Raw genomic sequence first — 25,805 nt, forward strand, 5'->3', positions numbered from 1 at the left:
TTCTTTCTTTTTTTTTTTTTTCCTTTAGAACACTATTAAAAGTCAGGGAAGGTCTGTGGAAGAGTTTGGGCTTTATTGTAAAAGCAGTAGGGAACCACAGAAAAGATTTGCTCAGATCTGTAGGTTGGGCCAGTGACTGGCTGAGAGTAAGGAGTGGATCTTGGAGCAACAGGGCTGAGTGTAGAGACCAGAGAGGAGACGGCACTTGGTCCAGGTGCACACGACGGCGGTGTGGGCAGTAACAGTAAGGATGGGGAATATGGATGGATTAGAAGGGTGTTTAGCTGATCAAGGAGATGAAACTTAATGATTGATTGTACAAGTCCTATAGAAATCACACTTTTTTTTCATACAGATGTATTATTTACCCAAGAGCATTACATGGTGACAGGACTTAGATCTTTGATCAATATTCTTTCATTAAGCCAACAATGGTTTTTATTATGCTCGAAAGCTATGTTGTATACTAATAATTTTATACATGAAAACAAATCAAAGGCATGGAGGAAAAAGAGAAGGGCAGAGAGTCAAGCCTGCTGAGGAGTTTTCCAATTGTTAAGAGGCATGGCTAGGTCCTCTATTCCAAAGCCTCCTTTTGCAGACAAGACTGAGTGAGGCCTGGCGTGGTTTGTGACAGACCCAGAATTGCACAATAACAGAACCATGATTAGACCTCAGTTCTTGTGATTCACAGCCCTTTACTCTTTTATCATCACTAGGATTTTTAAATATGAAATAGAATATTGCTAAATTCTATTATTAATGTTTCCAAAATGAGAAGTATCTGAACTACTTAGGAAGCTAAAAAAAAAAAAAAAGATGAAGAAGTAAATTCCTCGAGAACTTGAAATGATATTTATGGACCAGAATAAGAGATGGTTATCAGCCATTATTTTTCTTTTGCTTCAGTGATGAATGATCTTGTTGCATGTGAGAGAGAAGGGGAGAGGTTGAGAACTTTGTAGCATGACACCTACCTAAGTCAAGGCTGCCATCTGTGGGCTGACATTGTACATCTAGATACCAGTAGAATGGAAAACAGGCTGGTCTGATCCATGCTTTTAGCCCCATCTGCTGGATTATTTATGAAATACTTACGTTTGTTGACTGTATATTGCAAAATGGCTGTGCTGTGTGCTATTCTTTGCTGTCGAAGAAAGGTAGAAGTGGAATGTAACTGTACATTTTGCACCCTGAGTAAAGTGAAAATTCTAGGATAATAAGTTTAGAATTAAATATAAATCTTTATACTATTCCTTATATCACTTAATCAGACATCAAGAAAATAATAAACATTTAAAAAGTTTATTTTGAAAGAAGAGTAAAATTGTGGAGCAGACAAAAAACAATAGCTACCAGAAAACACTGCAGAAATTTCTTTTTTAGCTACACTGCTGTAATTCGATTGTGGTATTCAGGGTCAAGATTGGTAGTTGATCTACTCAGGGATTCGCTTGTTCCAGTGGGAGTCAATGGGTTAAAGATAGGCCCACAAACCTGTTGAATGGGAGACGGGAGTTCCCCAAAGGAAGATATGCTGAGTAGGTGAAAATAAAATGGCCTATAACAAGAAAGATAAAAGGAATATTTAAAATACATGGCAGTGTATCACTGAATGGCATTGACAAATATTCAGAGACAAGGTAGAGCAGTATGTCAGCATAGCCCAGATTTTGAGCTTGACTTTAAAGATTTAGTCATTGGGTCTTGGGAGTTAAAATTTTATTGAGTATTATTTAAACCATGGGCAGTTTGGAATTCTTGTGGTCAGAGATTGGGGGAGCTGTTAATTTCAGGCTCTAGCAAGCCTTGGTGTTCTTTAGTATTAGATCAGGACCTCTGTTACCTAATAATAATTGCTATAGACCATATGGGCTAGGTTTTGTCAAATTTTATTATCTTTATTTGAAATCACTCTCACCCTTTGTGATGCTTATGTCAGTTCCCACATGTACCATGGAGCCTTACATAAACACATTTCAGGGAAAGTTCTCGCACTCACTGTTTTTCTGTGCGTTTGGCATTATAGCAAGTGCTCTTCTGCTACGTACAGCTTCCATTTTATGTGGTGGTTCTGTTTTTCGGGCTACATAGCCAGCTTCTTTAAGTTAAGGACTGTCTTTTACCTTACTAGTATACTCAGTTAATGGCTAACAGCTTGGTTAGTAAAGGACTAGATGACTTTAGGATTCTTTAAAAAGAAGCCTTGGGATTTTTAGTGTTCTCTAGAAGCCACTGGAAATCAAACTTCATTGATATCAGAAAGACTTCAGAACTGGGTTTATTTGTAAGGAATACACTGTCTCTTTAGGGAACCTTGAGAAACCCTTTAAATACAGTCTTCATTTAAAAAGTATTCATTTATTTCTTTTCCAATGGTTGCTTACTATAGTCAAGCCTAGCCAGCAGGGATCCTTCCCAAATTAGATCTTCTCCCTCCTTTTCAAAGGAACTGTATCTCCAGAATAAGAAAGAGAACGTCTTCCAAATGGTGGAAGAGTATCATGGAGTTCATTTCCTTCCCTTCTGATTCTTTGCAGTTGCAACTGAGAGTGGCAAGGTCCCTGCCAGTTTCCACTACTCACCTGTTACCATATCTACCCCAGTCTGAAATCTAAGGGGCCTAAAAGCTTGCCCTTTTCATAAGCTTTGGCTTCTCAAAATATCTGGGCTTTAGAACAGTCAGTAACTGTTAACTGACGACACTGTTTCTGCCACATCGATGGGAAGTGAAGAGGATGGGGTGAAGGCCTTCTCAGAAACAGAACCCCATGTATCTGGTGGACTTTCTTCTTTTGGTTCACTTGATCAGGTTTGCAGATGTGAAATACAGTTGTTGGTTTTTGTTTTTTGTTTTTTTCCCAAGACAAAGACTATTTATTGAGGATTTCAGCATGTCAAGGGACATATATGTATATATTTTCGCATATTGCAAGTGTGTTCGATATGATCCCTTTTTATTTGATAGTCCTTAATATCACTTAGCTAGTAGTACTTACTATTTCTAGAGGTTTTGGAATTGCTTCAGTTTTATTAAATATTTTACACTAAAATGTTTTTCGTAGGCAAGAGAGTTAATGGTCTAGTGTCCTTTCTCTTTTACATGATCTTACTAAAGGGCATAACAAGCTATCCTTTTATAGTATATTGCTTTCTACTATACTTACACTGTTATGTTTCTGTTGACATTTGCTAAAAACAACAAAAAAAGACATACAATAATTTGGGGAAATTGGTTTTTTGTTTGTTTGTTTGTTTTTTGTAAGTCTGTAGAAGAGAAGCTTTCTCTAGCACAGGAGGACTTGATTTCAAACAGAAATCAAATTGGAAACCAAAATAAATTAATTCAAGAACTGAAGAGTTCCACGGCTACGTTGGAGCAGGATTTAGCAAAGAAAGAGCAACAGTTGAAGGAGCAGTGTAAAACGCTTCAAGATATTAAAAAAGAAAAGGTATTTCATTTTCTGACTGAATCTAGAATCTGAGAGTTGCGGTATCTTTAGAAATCATCTAGTCAAACCTCTTCTCCGATATGGGCATCACTTTACTTCAATAGCTCTCCTTAGATGGACTTCTAGTTTCTGATACAACACCGTGGTAATTGGAATGTTAATGCCGGGAAGTACTTCTTAACAGCCCCCTTGTCATTTCTACTCATTTTTCTTACTGCTCTTTTTAGTTTTATAAACAACTCTTTTTCACATTGTAGACCCCTGGTTATTTAGAAACAGGTATCGTAGCTCCACCACTATTATATAACATTCTTTAGATGTGTGAATGAGATTAAAAGATCTAGAAATACTTCTTATGCTTATAATTCTTTTTTTTTAATTATTATTATTACTTTTCTTTTTTTTTTTTTTTTTTTAGCAATTTCTACACCCAACATGGGGCTTAAACTCACAACCCCCAGATCGAAAGTCTCATGCTGTTCCAACTGAGCCAGCCAGGCTCCTCTTATTCTTATAGTTCTTAAAATTTAGAGCCAGCTTTTTCTTAGGGAAATGGGAGTGTATTTTACATAAATTATGCTGAGTTATACGGTTGAAAGCCTTGGGACCTGGGTCACTCAGTTGGTTAAGCGTCTGACTCTTGATTTTGGCTCAGGGCATGATTTCCCTGTTTGTGAGCTTGAGCCCCGTGATGCTAACAGTGCAGAGCCTGCTTGGGATTCTCTCTCTCCCTCTCTCTCTGCCCTTTCCCCATTCTCGTTCTCTCTCTCTCTCTCTCTCTCTCTCTCTCTTTCTCTCTCAAAATAAATAAAAGTAAACTTAAAAAAAATAAAGTTAAAGCCTTGTATTATAAGACCACTATGTTTAAAAGTTAAGATGCTATATGAAAGAGAAATTCAGATTCTAGGAAGCACTTTATTTTTGGTTTCATGGTTGAAATATATTTCCATTAGCTGATAAGATATTATTCTGAAGTATACAATTCCAGAAGTTTGTGGTGTATCTTAATTGTGCAATTCCTGAAAGTCTCTTTAGTTAAAAAAATTAAGGGATGTTTTTGTGGGGAGGTAGAGGTATTGAAGCTGGTATGATATTCATGATTTGTGTCTTGGGTTTAGAAAATTCTGAGAGTTTCATAGGCCTTTGTTGCAAGGGCTTTAGCTCAGTCAGAACGGTTGTAATTTTGACTATATCTCTAATAGATTATTTCACTTCTCCAAACCTTTATTCTCTAAACCTTTGTTGCTTATCACATGAGGATTAAAAAGAGCTATTTATATTTAGTATTGATATTAAATTAGGTAATATGTCACACTACTAGCTAGGCACCTTAAATAAAGGCATTGATAGTAATAATAGTAATAAGGATAATAGCGTTAAGAATAAGAATGATAGGCTAAATTTTATAGTGTTCTTTCCTTGCTTAGACACTACTTATTTCACAGTATTAACAGTAACTAATGCTTATGAAGATCTTATTAGTTGTTCACATTGTGTAAATAAGGACACAGAGGCAAGTGAAGGTAAGTAGTTTGCTCACGTTAACTTAGGTAGAAAGGGGCAGAGACCATGTCATGCCTAGTAGCAGTTATTCTCATGACATTAGTTTTAAGCTAAGTATTTACTTAAAATTATTTTTAAATTATTTTTCTACAGTCACTGAAAGAAAAAGAACTAGTAAATGAAAAGTCTAAATTGGCAGAGATAGAGGAAATTAAGTGTAGACAGGAAAAAGAAATTGCTAAATTGAGTGAAGAACTCAAGTCCCACAAGCAAGAAAGCATAAAGGTATGTGAAGATAATCATTGTCCCTCCTTCTATCCTGTATTATTGTCATTTAAATAAAAAATATGTGTATATATCTTACTGAGAATCTACTATGTGCTAGACGCAGTTTTGTTGTTTTGACAAATACTCTTGCTCTCATCCCTGTGTTGTGTGTTATCCATATACATGTGTTGAAACTATGTTCCTTTTGTTTGCAGATTAGTGAATAAAGCAAAGTAGGTCTAAAAGTTTAGATTTGTTGAGATGATAATCAACAGAGCTGTTGATTTAGAAAATTGTGCCTATGTTGGGGCGCCTGGGTGGCTCAGTCGGTTAAGTGTCCGACTTCGGCTCAGGTCTTGATCTCAGGGTTCATGGGTTTGAGCCCCGCCTCGGGCTCTGTGCTGACAGCTCAGAGCCTGGAGCTACTTTGGATTCTGTGTCCCTGCCTCTCTCTGCCCCTCCCCCACTCGTGCTCTGTCTCTCTCTGTCTCTCCAAAAATAAATGTTAAAAAAAATTAAAGAAAATTATGCCTATGTTTAGAATTAAGATTTTCAGGGGATTCTGTTGTTTCAGTTGTTTTTCTTCCTAAAATCTTTTAATACTCTGTTCGGAACATTTTTCCTGTCATAAGTGTACCTAGGGTGCCAGCTGAAGAAACTAATTGTCTATCATTTGCTTTGTAAAAATGTTATTCATTTTCTCAAAGGTTAGATTCTCTCTTGAATGCTCTCAATAACACCTTTTATGTCTATCAGTATACTTCCCATTTTGCTTTATAACTTATTACCTCTTTATGTTATTATATTCTTACACACTGTGACTTCCTTAAAGCAGGTAATGTATATAACCTTTATCTGCATCCTTAAAACCTAACACAGTGTGTGATGCCTCAGTGGTGACCAATAAATGCTTGCTAAGTGAGAAAAGGGAAAATAAGGGATAGAGGTTCTTCACATAATTTCATCAAAACATGCATGTACAGTGTCACTTGAGTTTAAATGATTGTTGAGCAGGAAGTAAATAATCTTGCGTCTTTTTAACCAGTTGTTTGAAATACTGAACTTTAGGAATCTCATAAGAGAAGAGGCTAAAACTCTTTTATATTGTTAGGATAAGTTGTATAAATTTCAGCTACATTTTGAAATAGTCACTGTAAAGGATGATTTAGTTCCGGCCTTTTTCAATAGGAGGTAACAAATCTCAAGGATGCCAAACAGCTTTTGATTCAGCAGAAACTCGAGCTTCAAGGGAAAGTAGATTCCCTGAAGGCAACCCTTGACCAGGAGAAGAGAAACCAGCAAATGCTAAAAGAGCAGGTGAAAAAGGAAGAAGATGAACTAAAGAAAGAGTTTACTGAGAAGGAGGCTAAACTGGTCAGTAAGTTAATGGTGGGGAGTGTGTTTTGTAACTGATTTTGTAAGTCAATCCAGTAAGAGAGGATTTTTCTACTTGGAAGTTAGGATTTAAGTGCTCTTACCTAGCATTTTACTTTTTGATTGAGAAAGGAGATCTGATTTGTTTAAATAGCTGATATGTGATTGGAAATGTTTTAGTCTGTAATTATATTTTGGTTTAGAGAAGTGAAAATTCAATGAAACATAATTCATAAAAAATAAACACACTTTTAGTGCCAGGAAAACAAACAAATCCACAGCTATGTAGATTGAGGTAAATGGCGTGAATGCGGATGATGTTAAACTCATTTGTTTGGTCAAGTGAGTGTTGATAAGGGAGAACGGAAACTTCAGTGTGGAATTTTGATGACCAAAGTCTACTTTTCCTTCCCTAAATTGTGCATGCCAAAATGGGAAGCATCTGGCTTTCCTCTGTTGAATTAAGTCCAAATATCCCCACATAACTTGAGGGCTGAATGTTTTAGTTGAAGATTTGTGATTTCAAGTTCACACAGTGAGTTGAATGGCTTGGAATTGGTTTTTTGGCAGGTTGATAGAAGAAAAGGTACATGTGGATTTTGAGACTGAAAATGCCAGCTTTGTGTCCAGGGCACCTTGCTATCCCTAACTATGTGTTCTTCCCCTGTTCTAGTGAGGAAAACGAAAACCTCAAATTGCTGTATGTTAGTGGTTCTTCTTAGAGGCTTGCTGACTCTCATTTCAGCATTATGGCCTTTGAGCCAGTTCAGATTACACAGATGTTTGTGGAATCAATTTTATTAGTATGACATGAATACATTCTCCTGCCTTCTTTCCTGAAGAAGTAGTATTACTTATGTTGCCAGTATTTTAAGTTCAATAGCTAACTGAAATTTATTTTGCATTACTTTAGGAATAGGTTTTTTCCTCACTGTTCTTCCTTTTCTCAGCATTCCGAAATAAAAGAAAAAGAAATAGGAATGAAGAAGCATGAAGAAAATGAAGCTAAACTTACCATGCAGATTACAGCATTAAATGAAAACTTGGGCACCGTAAAGAAGGAGTGGCAGTCTAGTCAACGTAGAGTCAGCGAGCTCGAGAAACAGACGGATGACTTACGGGGTGAAATTGCAGTATTAGAAGCCACAGTTCAGAATAATCAGGATGAAAGGAGAGCACTACTAGAAAGGTGATTGATGTCTTGTAAAATTAGTGTGTTTCCATTCTAAGTGACAAGAAGATTGTCTTTTTCCACATTTTTTAAAATAGAAGAGTCTTGAGAAGAGTACATTGGTCCCGCAGGTATTTATGCAGCCATTTAAAAACTAACTCTTAAAACAATCAGATAGTTGAAATTAAAGTATTATATTTGAGGTTACGAAGTAGTTTCTTATCTCTGTTCTAGAAGGATCTTTGATAATTTTTTTTAAAAAATTAATGATTGCTTTGCAATCTGTTCTAGATGTCTTAAAGGAGAAGGTGAAATAGAAAAGCTTCAAACCAAAGTACTAGAATTGCAAAGAAAGCTGGATAATACGACCGCAGCGGTGCAGGAGCTGGGCAGAGAAAATCAATCCCTTCAAGTAAGTCATCTGGTAATGTGAGGCTGTTTTTCAGTCTAGAGTTAACTCTTAGTGAAAAGCATATTTGCAATCTTTTTTGTTTTTTGTTTTTTGTTTTGAGAGAGAGAGAACCTGAGTAAGGGAGGGGCCGGGGGGGGGGGGGGCAGAGACAGGATCCCAAGCAGGCTCCACACCATCAGCGCAGAGCCCGACATGGAGTTGATCTCACAGATGGCAAGAACATGACCTGAGCCAAAACCAAGTGTCGGATGTTTAACCACCTGAGCCACCCAGGCACCCCAGCGTATTTTAAATCTTTAAAAAAAATCTCCTGTATTTAATAAATAACTTTTGAATGGTTGCTCTCTGTATAGCAATATTGTAAGTGTTATGGATAGTTGAATAAAAGTGATAAAGAATTAATCTGAGAGATCCCAGGGATCAGTTAGAAAGCCTTGTCATTCACAAATTGGCAGCTCTGGGAAAATTGAGAAACATCAAGGAATAGACGAGCTGCTATGTGTTAAAGAAGTGATCTGAACATGTGCTCAGGGTACTTAGGAAGGATTGATCATTAGGGTTAGAAGATTAGGAAATCACCAAAGATTAGAAATTGCCGGTGCCTTTGACGGTAAAAATTTGACTTAATTTGTCATTCAGACTTAAGAGTGTAGCAGCTTTTGACAATGGAAGCCAACCAAAGTATTTCTGATTTTTAAAATTTTATCCCATGGTGCCTATAAGTCTAAATTTTGAGAAACTTGGGCACCAAATAAGAAATTATCCATCATTCTTTAAAATGTTGAGTATTATAATCTATGCACACCCCCCCCCCTTTTTTTTTTTTTGATAGATCAAACACACGCAAGCGTTAAATAGGAAGTGGGCGGAAGACAATGAAGTACAAAACTGCATGGCCTGTGGGAAAGGCTTTTCAGTAACAGTGAGACGGGTAAATGATTTTGTTCATATTGCTGTGGTTCTGGATTTTATTTCTCAGTATCAATTAATGTTTTAACCATCAAAATCTTGTATTTGACAGATTTAAAAATTTTTTCTATTTATTGGTTAACTTTACAACTACATAGAATGATTAAATTTTATGCAGTCTAGTTTCTGGTCAGCATATGTATTTCAATTTTAGTTTTAAGTATAGTCCTTGCCTTCCTACTCAGTTACTCTCTGGAATAGTCATTTTCTGAACCACTGGGCCATATGTTTAGTCATTATGTGTTTAACTCATATGTTTTAGTCATCATTGGGTTATTTTAAAGAAAAAGCAGAGATGAAAAAAATGTTTATTCTGAATAATACCATGTGAAGTTTATATTCCTACTGAAGAAATTATGCCGGAAACACTTGGCAAATAGAAATGGTTTTCAGCTGGTCGAGGTGCTTTATTATCACTTTTTAAATGCCTCTGAAGGTTCTTTTGAGAATTCTTGATGAATTTTATATCAGATGTTTGGCACAGTACCTGAGAAATAGAAAGCATTCAAATTAAGAGATTAAATTGACATGTTGAAATATTTTTAAATAATACACTAATCCCTTGAAAGTTAATATACCTTCACAGTGCAGTTTGCAGTATTCTTATATCTCATCATGCTTTTGGTGTAGTTTTTATGCTTGAAATTGTTTAATTTTTGTCATTTACAGCATCACTGCAGACAATGTGGAAATATCTTCTGTGCTGAGTGTTCGGCCAAAAATGCCTTAACTCCATCTTCTAAGAAGCCTGTTCGTGTCTGTGATGCATGTTTCAATGACTTGCAAGGATAATGGGTTATCACAACTTCAGAATAGTATTACACTAACATTAGATTTTTAATAAATGCACTTAATAGAGGTCTTGGACTACTATTTGATTTGGACAGTGGTTGCAATATTAGACCAAATTAGAATTCATATATTTTGGAATGTTATCAATATCAAGTAAAACTCTTCTATTTTTGTGAGACTTGGGCTCATCTTTCATTACTTTTTTCCATTTAACCCCTGGAACAGCTTTCATGCCAAGTTTAGAATTAGCCAATGAAATGTAAATAAACTTTGGACAGAAAATAGCAATGTATTTTTTTAAATATAATTTCATTGTTCACAAATGACATGAATATACGCTTCCATAGCTTACTTTTTTCTCCCAAATTTAGTATACAAAAATGTACATGGGTGATGTTATCACATCATATATGTTGCACAATAGCACATTATATTATTATTACATTAGATACTCTCTTGGTGAAGTCATGCACAGAACTATAAAACTTTCTTTTTTTCTTATATATAGGTCCATAGCTCAGTTGCATTGTTATGTTATAAATTTACTACTCATGTGTTCTAAGTACAGTTTATGTTGAAATATGTACTAACCATGAATTTGAACATGGTTTTTGTTTTAACAATATTGATTAAATTCTCTTGGGTAGATTTTATGAAAACCTCTGTAAAATCAGTTTGCTTACTTTATGGTTATCCTGGGGTTGTATTTTAAAGATTAGGGTTAATTTTTCTTTGTCTTTTTCTATCTCATGTTTAAACTCTCACATACTGTTAAGAATTCTATAAAACTACCCACCCTCACCCCCCAGCTGGAGGATGAATCGTAAAAATTGTATAATGGTTCTATTGTCAGTTTCTTGTAAGTAGGAAGGTTTTGGAGATTAGCCTTTATGTTATACCCTCGGATTGTCTCTCCAGCATTTTGGGAATCTGAGTTTGCTTTTTTAATGGATCTATTTTTCCCTTTATTTGGTTTAACCTTTCGAACCGTAGCTCAGCTTCACTGTAATAGTTTTATAATTTTGCATCTTAAAGCCAGTAACTGATATTGCTCTAGTCTTATCTGTGAAAACAAATACACATGGGAAGGAGACATTAAATATTCAACTTTACATCTTCTTACCTAACAGGGAAACATTTTTGAAAGTTGTGAAGTTGACTTAAATTTAAAATGGTTATGAATTTGGGGTTCCATATTTACTGGTAAATCTTTTCACTTTGCAAAAATACTGCTATGAAATTGCTTTAAAGTAACAATTGGAGAATAGAATATCACCAAAAACAAATATATTTCGGAATCCCAAAGTTATAATCAGAACTGAAACAGAATGGCTAATTAAGGGTAATTAAAAGTTAGCTTATTTGTATGCTGAACAATGGAATTGAACTTTAATTTATCATAGTCTTCTTAATTTGGGAAACATCTGTAGAGAGGTCATTAATATTGGTTTATTCTTTCTAGAGAAAAAATATAAAGTTATATATTTGTGCAGTGTAATCATCTGGTAATAATAAGGAAGAATGGGAGTTAATATTTCGTTTGCAATAGTCTATAATATGCACTTGCTTTCAAATATCATGCCGAAATAAAGTTATCGGGTTTATGCTTTACCTGTAACATCGATAAATGAAGAGATTGTCATATTCATTTAATTATTTTATAAAACTCAGTTAAGTAAATCCTGCTGTCAGTAGCTATTAAGGACCCTGATGGTGTCCCTAGACTAGGATAGACATACATCCTTGAGCATACATAAAGAAGAAATACAATGACTCTTTATTAAAAACAACAGCTGGATGATATAAATTGAGCTAAAATTATTTGTGCATTTTCATATGCTTATAAATCCTTTCAAAGAGTCTTAATTCTACACTTTAAATATAAGGAAGTTAATATGAAACTTAGAAATTTTCTATGTTGGAAAAATAGATATTCACAGTACCTTTTTTTTTTTTTTTTTGAAGATAGTAAAACTTCATGAGGATTCTAGGTTAGAATATTTGTTCACTTCATCTCCTAACTGGGTGCGCTGAAGGCCTTTTCCCGTCTTATCCACTCACCCACATATTCACAAAAAAAATGTCGGGAGGGCAACAAACAAAATTGTATGTGTTTGAGTAATCACTAGTTTTCATCTAGCTAAATCTCATTTTATAGGTCCTGAATAATTTACCATAGGCTACTACACTAATGCTATCAGAAATGAACCTTTTGTGTGTGTGTGCTTATTAACTCTCACTAATTTAACGTGTTTTGGAAACAAAAAGGGTTTTCTTTTTCTTTTAACTAAAAAGTCATCTTCTGAGTTCTTATTGGCTCTACGTTTTAGATGTTTGCTGGTACTATTTGTCAGTGAGTTAGGGCTGGCACGTCCCAGCTCTTGGCTCTAATGCGAAGCCTGTTGGCATCACATGTTAGTAAATTCCAAACCCCAGCATAGAAATGTGAATTAAAATCAAGTTTTGCTGGGTTAGAGTACAATAGAGTATACCTACAGATTTTTTTTTTCATAGGAAGAAGACAAAGCTGCTGGTATAGGATTAGTTCATTTTGAAGAAAAAAGAGGGAAACACAAAGACCTCAATGCAGTGTACAAATAACATTTTGTTCAACTACCTCTTAATGTGGAATTAGCTAGTTTGATAGTTTCCTCACAGTAATGTTAAATAGTAACTGCCAAATTTGTTAGTTTCCCATCTCTCTTAGAAAGGCTTTGGATTATTTTATAGTTTTGAGAACTTTGAAGCCACTTTTTTTTAACTTTGCATTTGCATAAAAATGTTTAGCTTCTAAGTGGAGAGCAAATTATGATCATATATTTTGATATTCATGACCTATTTGACTATAGCAATTTTTTTTAATGCACTTTGGCTATAAAACCATGGATGATTTGATCCATAAGAGTTAAATGTGCCATCAATTTAGTATTCCTAGACATGAGCTTGATGAATGGCATTCTGTAATTATAATGTGCCACACATTATCGTGTCTTAATTGCCCTTTGCCTGAATTTTAATGATCAATTTGTTATTGTTGCAGATGTGAATATTGTGCATAAACTTACTAAATTTATGTAAAATTGTATAAAATAGAATTGGAAATAGCTAAGTTCTTTCTGTGTAGAAGTAATGAATTTATTGTAACATGATGCAGTTATGTATATGACATTCTGTACTTCCTTGAACTGGATCATATATTCATAGTTTCTATAGAAACTTTTGCATGAATATTTTCTCATTTAGGTTTTGGATTCATTGTTTGTATTGTGTTTACTACTTGTGATCATGTAGTTGTGCCTTATTTTGTGAGAGAGTTTAGCTCAGTAAATACTGTAATTTCTAAACTCAGTGAGTGGAAGGTTATTGATTATAAATGTAACTGATAAATTACACAACAGCATTTAAATCTGTATAAAGAAGAATGGAAGGATCCTTATTGAATTGTTGATTTTGTTTTTTTAATTTGTTAAAGATGATATTAAAAAACATTTCTTTCTAGTAGATGTATTCTGTGACTGTAAATTATTTTTTTCTATTAAAAAAAAAAAGAGAGTACATGGGGCGCCTGGGTGGCTCAGTTGGTTGAGCGTCTGACTCTTGATTTTGGCTCAGGTCATGATCCCAGGGTCATGGGATCAAGCCCTGCACCGGACTCCTCACCAAGTGTGAAGCCTGCTTGGGATTCTCTCTCTTCCCCCACCCCTCTCTCTGGCTCATGCACGCCCTCTCTCTCTCTCTCAAATAAAAATAAATAAAAAAGAATAGAAAATATTAACCATTTTGTACTTATTTACAGATTGTTAGAACTTTCCACATGGATGTAGACCGTGGGTATGCTTTGATGTTCAATTTAGAATTAGGAATGAAGTTCATAATTGCAAGAGAAATCACTAAAGCCATTTTGCTTAAGACATTCCCTTCTCATTCCATTCATTATTGTGAAGAATTAACAAAACTACAAAAAAATACTAAACAATATTAAAGTCATTCCTTCTTTCATTGTTCATCTAAGTTTAGTACCCAGGTGACCATTTAAAGACACTTTTCTGAGGGCTCACTATACCAGTCGCTTATTACCGTGTTTTTCCTGGGAACCAAAATTCCAGAAGTGTTTTTTTTTTTTTTTATTTGACTCTAATGTGCTTCCCTCTGAAGAGTTCAATGTGTATATCCTCAAGAACTTCCTAGCTTATATATTAGACATGTTTTTTTGTGAGCACTATAGAATTTCAGTTTAAATATGTAGCATATTCTTTTTTAAATTTTATTTTATTGTGATCACATTTAACAGATCTACCCCCTTTGACGGCTTTTAAATTCTAGTAGAGTAGACCTGTAGAGCTTCCTCATCTCACTTCACTGAAACTTTATGCCGTTGACTGGTAACTTCCCATTTCTCCCTCCCTTGGCAACCTCTATTCTACTCTGATTCTATGCGTCTGACTACTTTCGATACCTCACGTCAGTGGAGTCCTACAGTATTTGTCTCTCTGTGACTGACTGACTGACTTCTTTTAGCGTGATGTCCGAGGTTCATCTCTGTTGTTGCAAATTGCAGAATTTCCTTCTTTTCAAAGGCTGAATAGTATTCCATTGTATGTATATGCCGTATTTTCTTTACCTGTTCATCTGTTGGTGGACATTAAGGGTTTTTCCACTTCTTGGCTATTGTGAATAGTGCTGTGATGAACATGGGAATACTAATAGTCCTTTGCATCTAGCGTATTCTTCTTCAGCTGTTTTCCATCTTGATGTTAATTTACTCAGTCTTTCCCTTTAATGAGATTTAAGGGTAAACGAGTTCTTTTTTTTTTTTTAATTTTTTTAATGTTTTAATTTATTTTTGAAGGATAGAGAGACCGAGCATGAGCAGGGAAGGAGCAGAGAGAGAGGGAGACACAGAATTTGAAGCAGGCTCCAGGCTCCGAGCTGTCAGCCCAGAGCCTGACGCGGGGCTCGAACTCACGAACTGGGAGATCATGACCTGGGCCAAAGTCGGACGCTTAGCCGACTGAGCCACCCAGGCACCCCACAAGTTCTTTATACATATAATTATTTATTGGACTCACAGGATTTTTTAAAAAAAAATTTTAATGTTTATTTATTTTTGAAGGAGAGACAGTGTGAGCAGGGGTGGGGCAGAGAGATTGGGAGACATACAATCTGAAGCAGGCTGCAGGCTTTGAGCTGTCAGCACAGAGCCCAGCTCGGGGCTCGAACTCATAAGCTGTGAGATCATGACCTGAGCTGAAGTTAGACACTTAACAGACTGAGCCCCTCAGGTGCCCCTGGACTTAGAGGATTTTAAAAGGAATCTTGAGAGATCACTTAGTCCCGGTCTGTGTCCTTCCTCTTAGGTTGGTTTTAAATATTTAAAAGTTTCTACAAGATGATTGTTGATTTTTTTTTTCTAAAAAATATATATTATTTTTTGGTCAGATATTTCTTCCTAAATCTTCTCTTGCACAAATCTGTATTATCTTCTGGATGTAATTGCTTTCAATCCCATCCAGGTCCCCTCTCTAGGAACTCACCTGCAGTCTAGTCCCCATTCTTGGCCCTCCCGTTTTTTTTTTCTCATTTATTCTTAGACATTAACAGTGGTTAATTGCTTTCGAGATTCTCCTTTTAATTCAACTTATTCTTAATAAGTATCTGAAGTGATTATATAGATACTGCCGCTCCCTTCTAATAGTGCTTGGCCCTTGGACAAGAGCCTTTATGCTGCAGTGTGGCGAAATCTGTTTTCCTCAAAGAATTAACTGCACGTCATGACTTCCTCAAGCCCATCCTCTCTGTCTCATCCTCCAACTTAAGGAGATCAGTTAACATATCACTTATCTTCCAGCCCAAATTGAAAAGTGCAATACGTCCGTTTTGGAAATTGCGGAAGTTACCATTCCTGATATTGAAATTTGTGGATTTCCTCTTGATATGATCTGACTATAAGAACCCGTTTTTTTAAATGAAGTTAATAGTGTATTCCACCATGACAATATAATAATTCAAGCTACTTTTACTTGATAAAGATTCTAATGACATTTCAAGTGCTTTCTGCCAAATAAACTTGGCTGTTCTATGCCAGCACACACACCACTCAAACCAGAAAGTGGTTTTATGACAAACTTCATTGTTCGTTCCTCAAAAAATGAGGTTCAGAGAAAGCTATCTTAACTATTTCTATGAAAATCTCTCACATAAAAGTGTTAACTGGCGAAACTGGAACAGACACTTGCTTTTTTTCCCCTTAAAATAAGGGCATTTAATCTCTGGGATTTTCTACTTTCAGTTTAGGGTATTACCAAGTATACCTGAGGTAAGTAAACTGTTGGCAAATAGGAATTTAAAAACTGTTAAATATAGACCTTATTGATTGCTTAATCTGTTAAAAAAGCAACCAAAGTTGTATCAGAATTATCAATGCGCTTTAGGGGTGCCTGGATGTCTCAGTGGGTTGAGCATCCAACTTTAGCTCGGGTCATGATCTCACGGTTCGGAAGTTCAAGCCCTGCGTTGGGCTGTGTGCTGACAGCTCGGAGCCTGGAGCCTGCTTCAGATTCTGTGTCTCCCTCTCTGCCCCTCCCCTGCTCATTTCTCTCTCTCTGTGTGTCTCAAAAATAAACATTTTAAAAAGTTAAAAAAAAGAATTATCACTGCATGTGAGGTAGGGCTGTAAAGCAGTTAAGACTGGTTTATGAGCCATGTAGGAAATATGGTTTCATTATTGACATACACAAAGTGAGATGCTAGAATTCATACTGAGCACAAGCAGTGGACATTGCTTTCCTTTTGACCCTCCACTCATCTGATCTTTCACCCTTTACAAATTCTAATAGCACCATACTTCACTCCAACCTCTTGCGAGCCCTGCTGAAACATGATAAGGTATCAGTATATACCCGCCAAAAAATTCCTCAGAGTTCAAATTTGTTGCGGTCATTATTCCTCTATAATGAGGATTTTCCTAGCTCAAATTCTCAAATTCTGGAACTCCTTTAAAATGCACATTTCTTTCTAGCTCATCACTAAATAAGTGTCAGAAAGTTTGAATGAAAGAATACCTTAATCCTAATGTCTAAAAAATGCACCACTTGTTTTAGGTTCCTACATTTCAAAGGATTCTGCAGGCGACGGACATAAAGTTATCTTCTTGGTTTCCTGGTTCTTGGTGAAGCAAGATATTGCTGCTGTTATTGGTGTCATCCATGTTTTCTGTTAAAAATAATATATAATACATATATACTATATATATAATATATAGAGAATGTTGACAATTATTCCCATATTTGGACTAATATTTTCCTTTGTATTTATTGACTTGCTCTTTAAGAGTAATGAAACACTTGCATGTTTCCCGTTTTCTTTAATATGTCACAAATACCTCTAATCATCTATGAAAATGGAAGTGGATTAAATGAGTATGGTATGGAAGTTGGGAAAAGAGTTACGAATAACCGAGGAATCATAATAGTCCGTGATGACTAGAAAAACGAGCACTGAGAATATAAACAGTTTGAAAATTGAATTCCTTGAATTTCCATTTTGTATGGAAATGGTTCTTAACAAGTGGCATAATTTGCAAAGCAGACTGAGGGAGGTGACCCTGGAAATTGAGTTATTAGGGCTAAAGCAACACTGCGTTAATTGTCTGGCTACGTTGTTGCCGTGATGAAAACCTTCCTGGGGAAAGAAAACTTCTAAGATGGAGAAACCAGTCAGGCGGCTGCTTCTCAGTGCCATAGCTGAGTCAACACTGGCCTCTTTTCTGAACACTGGCGTATCTTCAAAGGCGGTTCGTTATTGCGGTGGCCCCTCATTTGAGCTGACGTCACATAATTTGCATACCAGGACGTTCACAGTCGGAACACCTTAAGAGTCAATCATGCAATCCAAAGCAGTTCTTTCCCGTTGTTTCACGTAAGCTGTGCAACTCCAAGGCTGCTTGAGGTTCTGCTCCAGGCGAAAATGAAGGAGCTGTGTTGGCTCTGTGAGTGTGAAGAGGTGGTCAGTTCTTGAGATTTCTGAGCATGATAGGGACTAGATGTCCACATCCTTCCCCCTCTTAACCTCTGCCCTTCCCAAAGCCGGCGAAGGAAATACACAAACTTTCCCACTTCCCATTACTTAAGAGGCTTGGGGGGAGATTCTTCCTTATGTCAGGTCTGAAGAATCAAAACCTGCACAACTGAGATACATACTTTGATATTTTCCCTTTGGGTTTGGAATAAGAACATTGCTGTACACACCGTCGAAATCTGTTTTCATGTTGTACAAGGAAAGCATTTCTCAGCCCAAACGCTAGAAAAAGGTTACACAGGCAAAAGAAATCGTTTAATATTAAATCCAGTTTCTCAGGACAAGAACCTAGAGTTTTTGAATATTCTCAATGAATATGGAAAGTTTATGTAGATAACAAACAAAAAAAGGGAATTGATTCCGAGAGCAAGACTTCACTACCATGCCCAAAGAGAGCCCACTTAAACATGAGAACCCTTTCTTCCTTAGCTAACAACTTCTGCAGCTTGATGAAATGCAATTATGGCTTATGTGATGGAAAATGGGCACCTTCTAGAAGAAATTTAGCATGCTAGGTGGATAGTGTGTATGTAAAATACAGATAATAAAAAGATGGAAAACAAGGTAACTGTTGTCTCTTTCATCCACCACTCCTGTTTAAAATGTTACTGTTGTATTTAAAGTGAAATCACATGGAAGCAAGGGTTATAGACAAAGTAAGATGTACCAAAAATACCAAGTCTCCTGAGTGCTTCATTAACAGGCCAAAAAATTGACTCAAAATTCAGCATCTACAAATTATGTGAAATGTGAAACAAACAAAAATAAGTGTTGGTGTGGTTTCTGTGCTTGTAAAAGAAAGTCTGTTCTGTCATTACCTAGCTGGTCTCTTAGAGAAATGACAGGAGATACTGAGAGAGTAATTCTCATGTTTTTATTTTGTTTTATTGTGTTTTTTTAATGTGGCAGGTGCTTTTATTTTTTTTTTTAATTTTTTTTAACATTTATTTATTTTTGAGACAGAGAGAGACAGAGCATGAACGGGGGAGGGTCAGAGAGAGAGGGAGACACAGAATCCGAAGCAGGCTCCAGGCTCCGAGCTGTCAGCACAGAGCCGGACACGGGGCTTGAACTCACAGACTGCGAGATCATGACCTGAGCTGAAGTCAGACGCTTAGCCGACTGAGCCACCCAGGCGCCCCTGGCAGGTGCTTTTAAAATAAAAACTTCTTCCTTGAAATTCTAATACAACACAGGGAGTAAAATTCTGCAGTCCATGCAGTTAATTTATGTGTGGGAACAAACAAAAACCAAACCAGGCTTGTCTTCTTTCTGGTCATACCAAGGAGTACTTCAGAGAGAAGGAGGAGAGCACTGACTTTTTATTCCTGGTGGATCATAAGCTGATGCGTGTCCCCTGTCATTATTTGTATTCAATGAAATGTGTGGGTTTAACTCAGACTCACCGGAAGAGGTTGGGCCTCATTTCAAAATCAGAGCAAATGCAAGAATTTCTTTCTTTCTTTTCTTTCTTTCTTTCTTTCTTTTTCTTTCTTTTATTTTTTTTATTTTTTTAACGTTTGTTTATTTTTGAGACAGAGAGACAGAGCATGAATGGGGGAGGGTCAGAGAGAGGGAGACACAGAATCTGAAACAGGCTCCAGGCTCTGTCAGCGCAGAGCCTGGCGTGGGGCTCGAACTCGTGAATGGCGAGATCATGACCTGAGCCAAAGTCAGACGCTCAACTGACTGAGCCACCCAGGTGCCCCAAGACTTTCATTTTCTTAACTGCAAGAATTATTCTAGTATCACAGGTAATACTCATAGCAGTCTAAACTTCCTAATTCCTAAATTCTACCACAACAAAGTCTGTTAAGGGCATGACATTCTGTCAGCTTCTCTGAGATGGGAGGACTATTAAAATGACTTTCTGGGGAAAAAAGATCTGAGTGAATTTGTTTCACCCCTTGATTTTTCTCCTTATAAATATTCTGTAGGGAGTGAGGCTTTTCAGATGAGGTGGTTGTTCTTGGCTGGATTTTGGAATCCGTTATCCTCAAAAATTGTAACTGTAGTTCTCAATTATTCAAGGTATCCGTCATCTGCTTGATTTGTAACATGGGTACAGGGAACATTATAAGCAGGGGAACTGGTCCAGCGAGGCTTGTAAAATAAAACGAGGAGAGAAAATATGTGGTCAAGAATCGCCCTTTTTCTTGCCTGACATTCTAATATAGCAATTAACAATAATTAATACAATAACTGACACCATTTATTAAATCCTTATTCCTGGGCACTGTATATTTTTTCCCCTCCTTTTTGTATCATTTAAACCACACAGCAACTGAGTAAGTCATCTAGTTCCTACTTACGAATAAGGAAGCAGATTTCATTTCCCCCAGGTCACACAGCTTGCAAATGATACAGCCGGGATTTGAAACTAGGTTGTCAATCACTCCAAAGCCCCATCTCTTCTTTTTTAGCCCTTTATTCTCTCCCATCCTACAGCTATTTTGGTTCATGTACTATCTGGACAGTCAAAATAATAGATGAGAGGAATGAGGAAAAAAAATACATGAATGTATAGAAGACGAGATAGTAGTAACAAATTAGAAAATAACAAAAAAATGGTGGAAACACAGCTTTAAAAAAAGATAGTTTTTATTTAAAAAAAAAAAAAAAAAAAAGGAATAGAGAAGAAAAAACCTGCATCTCCCAAGGTAATCCAGGGATGTGAGATTTCCCAGAAAGTCGAGTTCCTAAAGCCGGCAGGGCCGACACTAACCTGAGCCCCCAGCCTCAGTAAGCCGCTTCCACTCCTGCCCTGGGGTTCTGACAGCCTCCTGCCCTCAAGTCGGTTTACCACCTTCTGACTGTGGCCGCTGGAGTGACAAAAATTTCCTGCCCTAGGATGGCCTCTGGTAATGGCATTTTTCCCCATGAAAAAGTAAACTAAGCAAGCAAACAAAAGTACTTCTGGGCCCCCGTGCTGAGTCTCTGCCTATCAACACCCCTCTGCCGTCGCTGACCAGGGAGGGGGGCTCCCCGGGGGCAGTGACAGGGATGGGGCTGGGGAGCACACTCACGGACAAAGGCTTTGCTCCCCTTTTTAGGGGACATTTCCTCCAGAAATGTCTTCTGGCCTTAGGCAGACTTCAGCTTACACAGACCCCAAGGGGTCACAGTCGATTCAAATACGAGGCCTTTCAGCCTGCGCAGGTCGCGTTTCAGCAAATCCCAGCAGAAGTGGAAGAAACAGACAAGAGGGCAGAAGGCTCAGGTTCTAGATGTTGCCTCTTCGTGGAGCCCATCTGCTCTTGGGGAAAGTTTGCTTCCACTCATGAGTTAACATGCGAAGCACTGACATACAGAATTTAGTTACATAACACAACGATGTCAATGTTTGCCATTATTATTATTCAGGTGTGTTTTCATTCATTCACTGTGTAGTGTTTCTCCGCCGTGTTTAAGGTCACCCTATGCTTGTCAGTAAAGCTCTGGACTTGGCTGCTGGTTTGGGAGTTGAGAACCATGGGTAGTGCTCCTGTTTTTTCCTGCTCCTCCCTTAGGACTGAAAGGTGATCCCTTCACCCCCGCCAGCCTGGCTTCAGCAGGTCTCCTAGGAGCCTGTACCTGCGGCAGAATCCCCTTCTGCTTCCTTCTGAACACAGGCCATTCCCCCAGCACTGAGGAAACTGAGTCCCAGGGCTTCCACATCAGGGTTTACTATGGATCTTTGATTATTCTGAGGACTCCCCCCAAAACAAGGGCTGTTTCTTATTTGTCTTTCTAACTCCAGGGTGCCCACAGAGTGCCTGGTTCTCAGGAGACACTCAGGGAATGCTTGAGCAAATGAATAAGATGATATGTATTTTTGACATATACACCTACATTTTTACGTGCACATGCGCATCTCTCTCTCTCTCTCTCTCTCTCTCTCTCAAAAATAATAAACATTAAAAAAAGAAAAAGCCACAGTTAGTGAGTGGTAGAGTTGAGTTATCCAAGCACTGGAAACCAAGTCCAACAGTTTTTTCAGAATTAATTCGTAGAGTGAGTGCTAGTCACATAGGAACCAGGCGTTGTATCTTACGAAGATTTAAATTGGATTCATGTCTTATCACCAAAACAAGGCCAATATAAAACTCCATGATGGCAAACAGCTAAGCTGACTGATGAAAATAGACACATGCCAGACATGTGGAGTGGATCGATACTTTTGACCACCAATCGGTCTAGTGGAATGGGCTGATCAAGTACCATACACGAACCACCCTCTTTTATTACTGTTCACGGCTCAGCAGTAAGCGAAGGACACATTAAACCAGTGCCTGAACCTTCAAGTTTCCCAAAGTAAAGAAGAAAATAATGCAATAAATAGGAAATCGACACTGATGCACATACCTAAGGTGCGTCCTTAACCAAATCAATTTTTAGAAACAATTGCTTAAACTCCAGCTAACGATTTTTTCTGGATCTTGAAAAGCACTTCCCTCCAATACATAGCGTTTTTATTTATTTATTTATTTATTTATTTCATACCACGTATTTTTTAAAAATTTTATTTTATTTTTTAAAATTTACATCCAAATTACTTAGCATATAGTGCAACAATGATTTCAGGAGTAGATTCCTTAGTGCCCCTTACCCATTTAGCCCATCCCCCTTCCCACAACCCCTCCAGTAGCCCTTTGTCCTCCATATTTAAGAGTCTCTTATGTTTTGTCCCCTCCCTGTTTTTATATTATTTTTGTTTCCCTTCCCTTATGTTCATCTGTTTTGTCCCTTAAAGTCCTCATATGAGTGAAGTCATAGGATTTTTGTCTTTCTCTGACTAATTTCACTTAGCATAATACCCTCCAGTTCCATCTACGTAGTTGCAAATGGCAAGATTTCATTCTTTTTGATTGCCAAGTAATACTCCATTGTATATATATACACCACATCTTCTTTATCCACTCATCCATCGATGGACATTTGGGCTCTTTCCATACTTTGGCTATTGTTGATAGTGCTGCTATCATGGGGGTGCATGTGTCCCTTCAAAACAGCACACCTGTATCCCGTGGATAAATGCCTAGTAGTGCAATTGCTGGGTTGTAGGGTAGTTCTATTTTTAGTTTTTTGAGGAACCTCCATACTGTTTTCCAGAGTGGCTGCACCAGCTTGCATTCCCACCAACAAGGCAAAAGAGATCCTCTTTCTCTGCATCCTCACCAACATGTGTTGTTTCCCGAGTTGTTAATGTTAGCCATTCTGACAGGTGTAAGGTGGTATCTCCTTGTGGTTTTGATTTGTATTTCCCTGATGATGAGTGATGTTGAGCATTTTTTCATGTGTCGGTTGGCCATCTGGATGTCTTCTTTGGAAAAGTGTCTATTCATGTCTTTTGCCCATTTCTTCACTGGATTATTTGTTTTTTGGGTGTTGAGTTGGATAAGTTCTTTATAGATTTTGGATACTAACCCTTTATCCGATATGTCATTTGCAAATATCTTCTCCCATTCTGTTGGTTGCCTTTTAGTTTTGCTGATTGTTTCCTTCATTGTGCAGAAGATTTTTATCTTGATGAGGTCCCAGCAGTTCATTTTTGTTTTTGTTTCCCTTGCCTCTGGAGACGTGTTGAGTAAGAAGTTGCTGTGGCCAAGATCAAAGAGGTTTTTGCCTGCTTTCTCTTCGAGGATTTTGATGGCTTTCTGTCTTACATTGAGGTCTTTCATCCATTTTGAGGTTTTATTTTGTGTATGGTGTAAGAAAGTGGTCCAGGTTCATTCTTCTGCATGTCCCTGTCCAGTTTTCCCAGCACTACTTGCTGAAGAGACTGTCTTTATTCCATTGGATATTCTTTCCTGCTTTGTCAAAGATTAGTTGGCCATATGTTTGTGGGTCTGTTTCTGGGTTCTCTGTTCTGTTCCATTGATCTGAGTGTCTGTTCTTGTGCCAGTACCATACTGTCTTGATGATTACAGCTTTGTAGTATAGCTTGAAGTCTGGGATTGTGATGCCTCCTGCTTTGGTTTTCTTTTTCAAGATTGCTTTGGCTATTCGGGGTATTTTCCGGTTCCATAAAAATTTTAGGATTATTTGTGCTAGCTCTCTGAAGAATGCTGGTGTTATTTTGATAGGGATTGCATTCAATATGCAGATTGCTTTGGGTAGTATCAATATTGTAACAATATTTGTTCTTCCTATCCAGGAGCATGGAATCTTTTTTCCATTTTTTGTGTGTGTCTTCTTCAATTTCTTTCATAAGTTTTCTATAGTTTTCAGTGTATAGAGTTTTCACCTCTTTGGTTAGACTTATTCCTAGGTATTTTATGGTTTTTGGTGCAACTGTAAATGGGATCGATTCCTTGATTTCTCTTTCCGTTGCTTCATTGTTGGTGTACAGGAATGCAACCGATTTCTGTGCATCGATTTTATATCCTGCAACTTTGCTGAATTCATGAACCAATTCTAGCAGTTTTTTGGTGGAATCTTTTGGGTTTTCCATATAAAGTATCATGCCATCTGCGCAGAAGAAAGTATGACCTCCTCCTGGCCGATTTGGATGCCTTTTATTTCTTTGTGTTATCTGATTGCAGAGGCTAAGACTTCCAACGCTATGTTGAATAGCAGTGGCAAGAGTGGATATCTTTGTCTTGTTCCTGACCTTAGGGGGAAAGCTCTCAGTTTTTCCCCATTAAATGATATTAGCATTGGGTCGTTCATATATGGCTTTTATGATCTCGAAGTATGCTCCTTCTCTCCCTACTTTCTTGGGGGTTTTTATCAAGAAAGGATACTGTATTTTGTCAAATGCTTTCTCTGCATCTATTGAGAGGATCATATGGTTCTTGTCTTTTCTTTCACTGATGTGATGAATCACATTAATTGTTTTGTGGATATTGAACCCGCCCTGCATCCCAGGTATAAATCCCACTTGGTCATGGTGAATAATTTTTTTAATGTATTGTTGGATCCGGTTGGCTAATATCTCGTTGAGCATTTTTGCATCCATGTTCGTCAGGGAAATTGGTCTATAGTTCTCCTTTTTAGTGGGGTCTCTGTCTGGTTTTGGAATCAAGGTAATGCTGGCTTCATAGAAAGAGTTTGGAAGTTTTCCTCTTCCTCTTCTGGGACCCCTAGGATTCTGATGTTATTCCTTTTTAATGAGTCACTGATTTCTCTAATTCTTAAATCATTCTCTTTTGCCTTAATCTCCCTCTTTTTTTCTGCTTCACTGTTCTCTATAAACTTGTCCTCTATATCGCTGATTCTCTGTTCTGCCTCATCCATCCTTGCCACTGCTGCATCCATCCATGATTGCAGCTCAGTTATAGCATTTTTAATTTCATTATGGCTATTTTTTACTCTTTTATCTCTGCAGAAAGGGATTCTAGTCTATTTTCGACTCCAGCTAGTATTCTTATTATTGTGATTCTAAATTCTGGTTCAGACATCTTGTTTGTATCTGTGTTTGTTAAATCCCTGGCTGCCATTTCTTCATGCTCTTTCTTTTGGGGTGAATTCCTTCGTTTTGTCATTTTGAAGGGAGTAAAGGAATGAATGAGGTAGAAAAATTAAAATAAAAAAATTAAACACACACACACACACACACAAATCGAATAAATGATGCTAGATCCTAGGTGTGTTTTGGTCTGGGTGTTGAAAGTGCTTTGACAGATTAGAGAAAAAAAATTGGGGGGGGGGAGAAAAAAAAGAAATCATTTGAGAATTTGAAAAAAATGAACACACTGAAGTAGACTAAAATGAGATGATGGAGGTAAAATAGAATTTGAAAAAATATACACAGAAGTAAAGAATGTAGTAGAAAAAAATTAAAGAAAAATATTTTTATTAAAAATTA

The 25,805-nt window shown here is 37.1% G+C and overlaps 2 protein-coding genes across 6 annotated transcripts in view; one reads left to right on the forward strand and one right to left on the reverse strand.

The window, feature by feature from the left end:
• The window catches only part of EEA1 (early endosome antigen 1), a 114,443-nt gene extending 101,000 nt beyond the window's left edge, over positions 1-13,443 (forward strand). For all 5 annotated transcript variants that reach the window (XM_019446419.2, XM_019446420.2, XM_019446421.2 and 2 more), the window contains 7 exons: positions 3,267-3,452; positions 5,109-5,240; positions 6,411-6,596; positions 7,547-7,785; positions 8,059-8,179; positions 9,012-9,110; positions 9,818-13,443. In XM_019446419.2, coding sequence (XP_019301964.1) covers positions 3,267-3,452; positions 5,109-5,240; positions 6,411-6,596; positions 7,547-7,785; positions 8,059-8,179; positions 9,012-9,110; positions 9,818-9,940 — 1,086 coding nt within the window. In that variant the 3' untranslated portion in view covers positions 9,941-13,443. The remainder of the gene's footprint in view (positions 1-3,266; positions 3,453-5,108; positions 5,241-6,410; positions 6,597-7,546; positions 7,786-8,058; positions 8,180-9,011; positions 9,111-9,817) is intronic.
• Positions 13,444-17,044: 3,601 nt separating this feature from the next.
• The window catches only part of PLEKHG7 (pleckstrin homology and RhoGEF domain containing G7), a 67,549-nt gene continuing 58,788 nt past the window's right edge, over positions 17,045-25,805 (reverse strand). Inside the window, 4 exon segments of the mRNA XM_053895319.1 lie at positions 17,045-17,152; positions 18,139-18,177; positions 18,180-18,238; positions 22,150-22,304. Of these exon segments, the coding sequence (XP_053751294.1) occupies positions 17,045-17,152; positions 18,139-18,177; positions 18,180-18,238; positions 22,150-22,304 (361 nt within the window).

The sequence above is a fragment of the Panthera pardus genome, unplaced genomic scaffold (genome assembly GCF_024362965.1).
Source record: "Panthera pardus isolate Hobbes unplaced genomic scaffold, ASM2436296v1 HiC_scaffold_6, whole genome shotgun sequence".
Classification (NCBI taxonomy): Eukaryota; Metazoa; Chordata; class Mammalia; order Carnivora; family Felidae; genus Panthera; species Panthera pardus.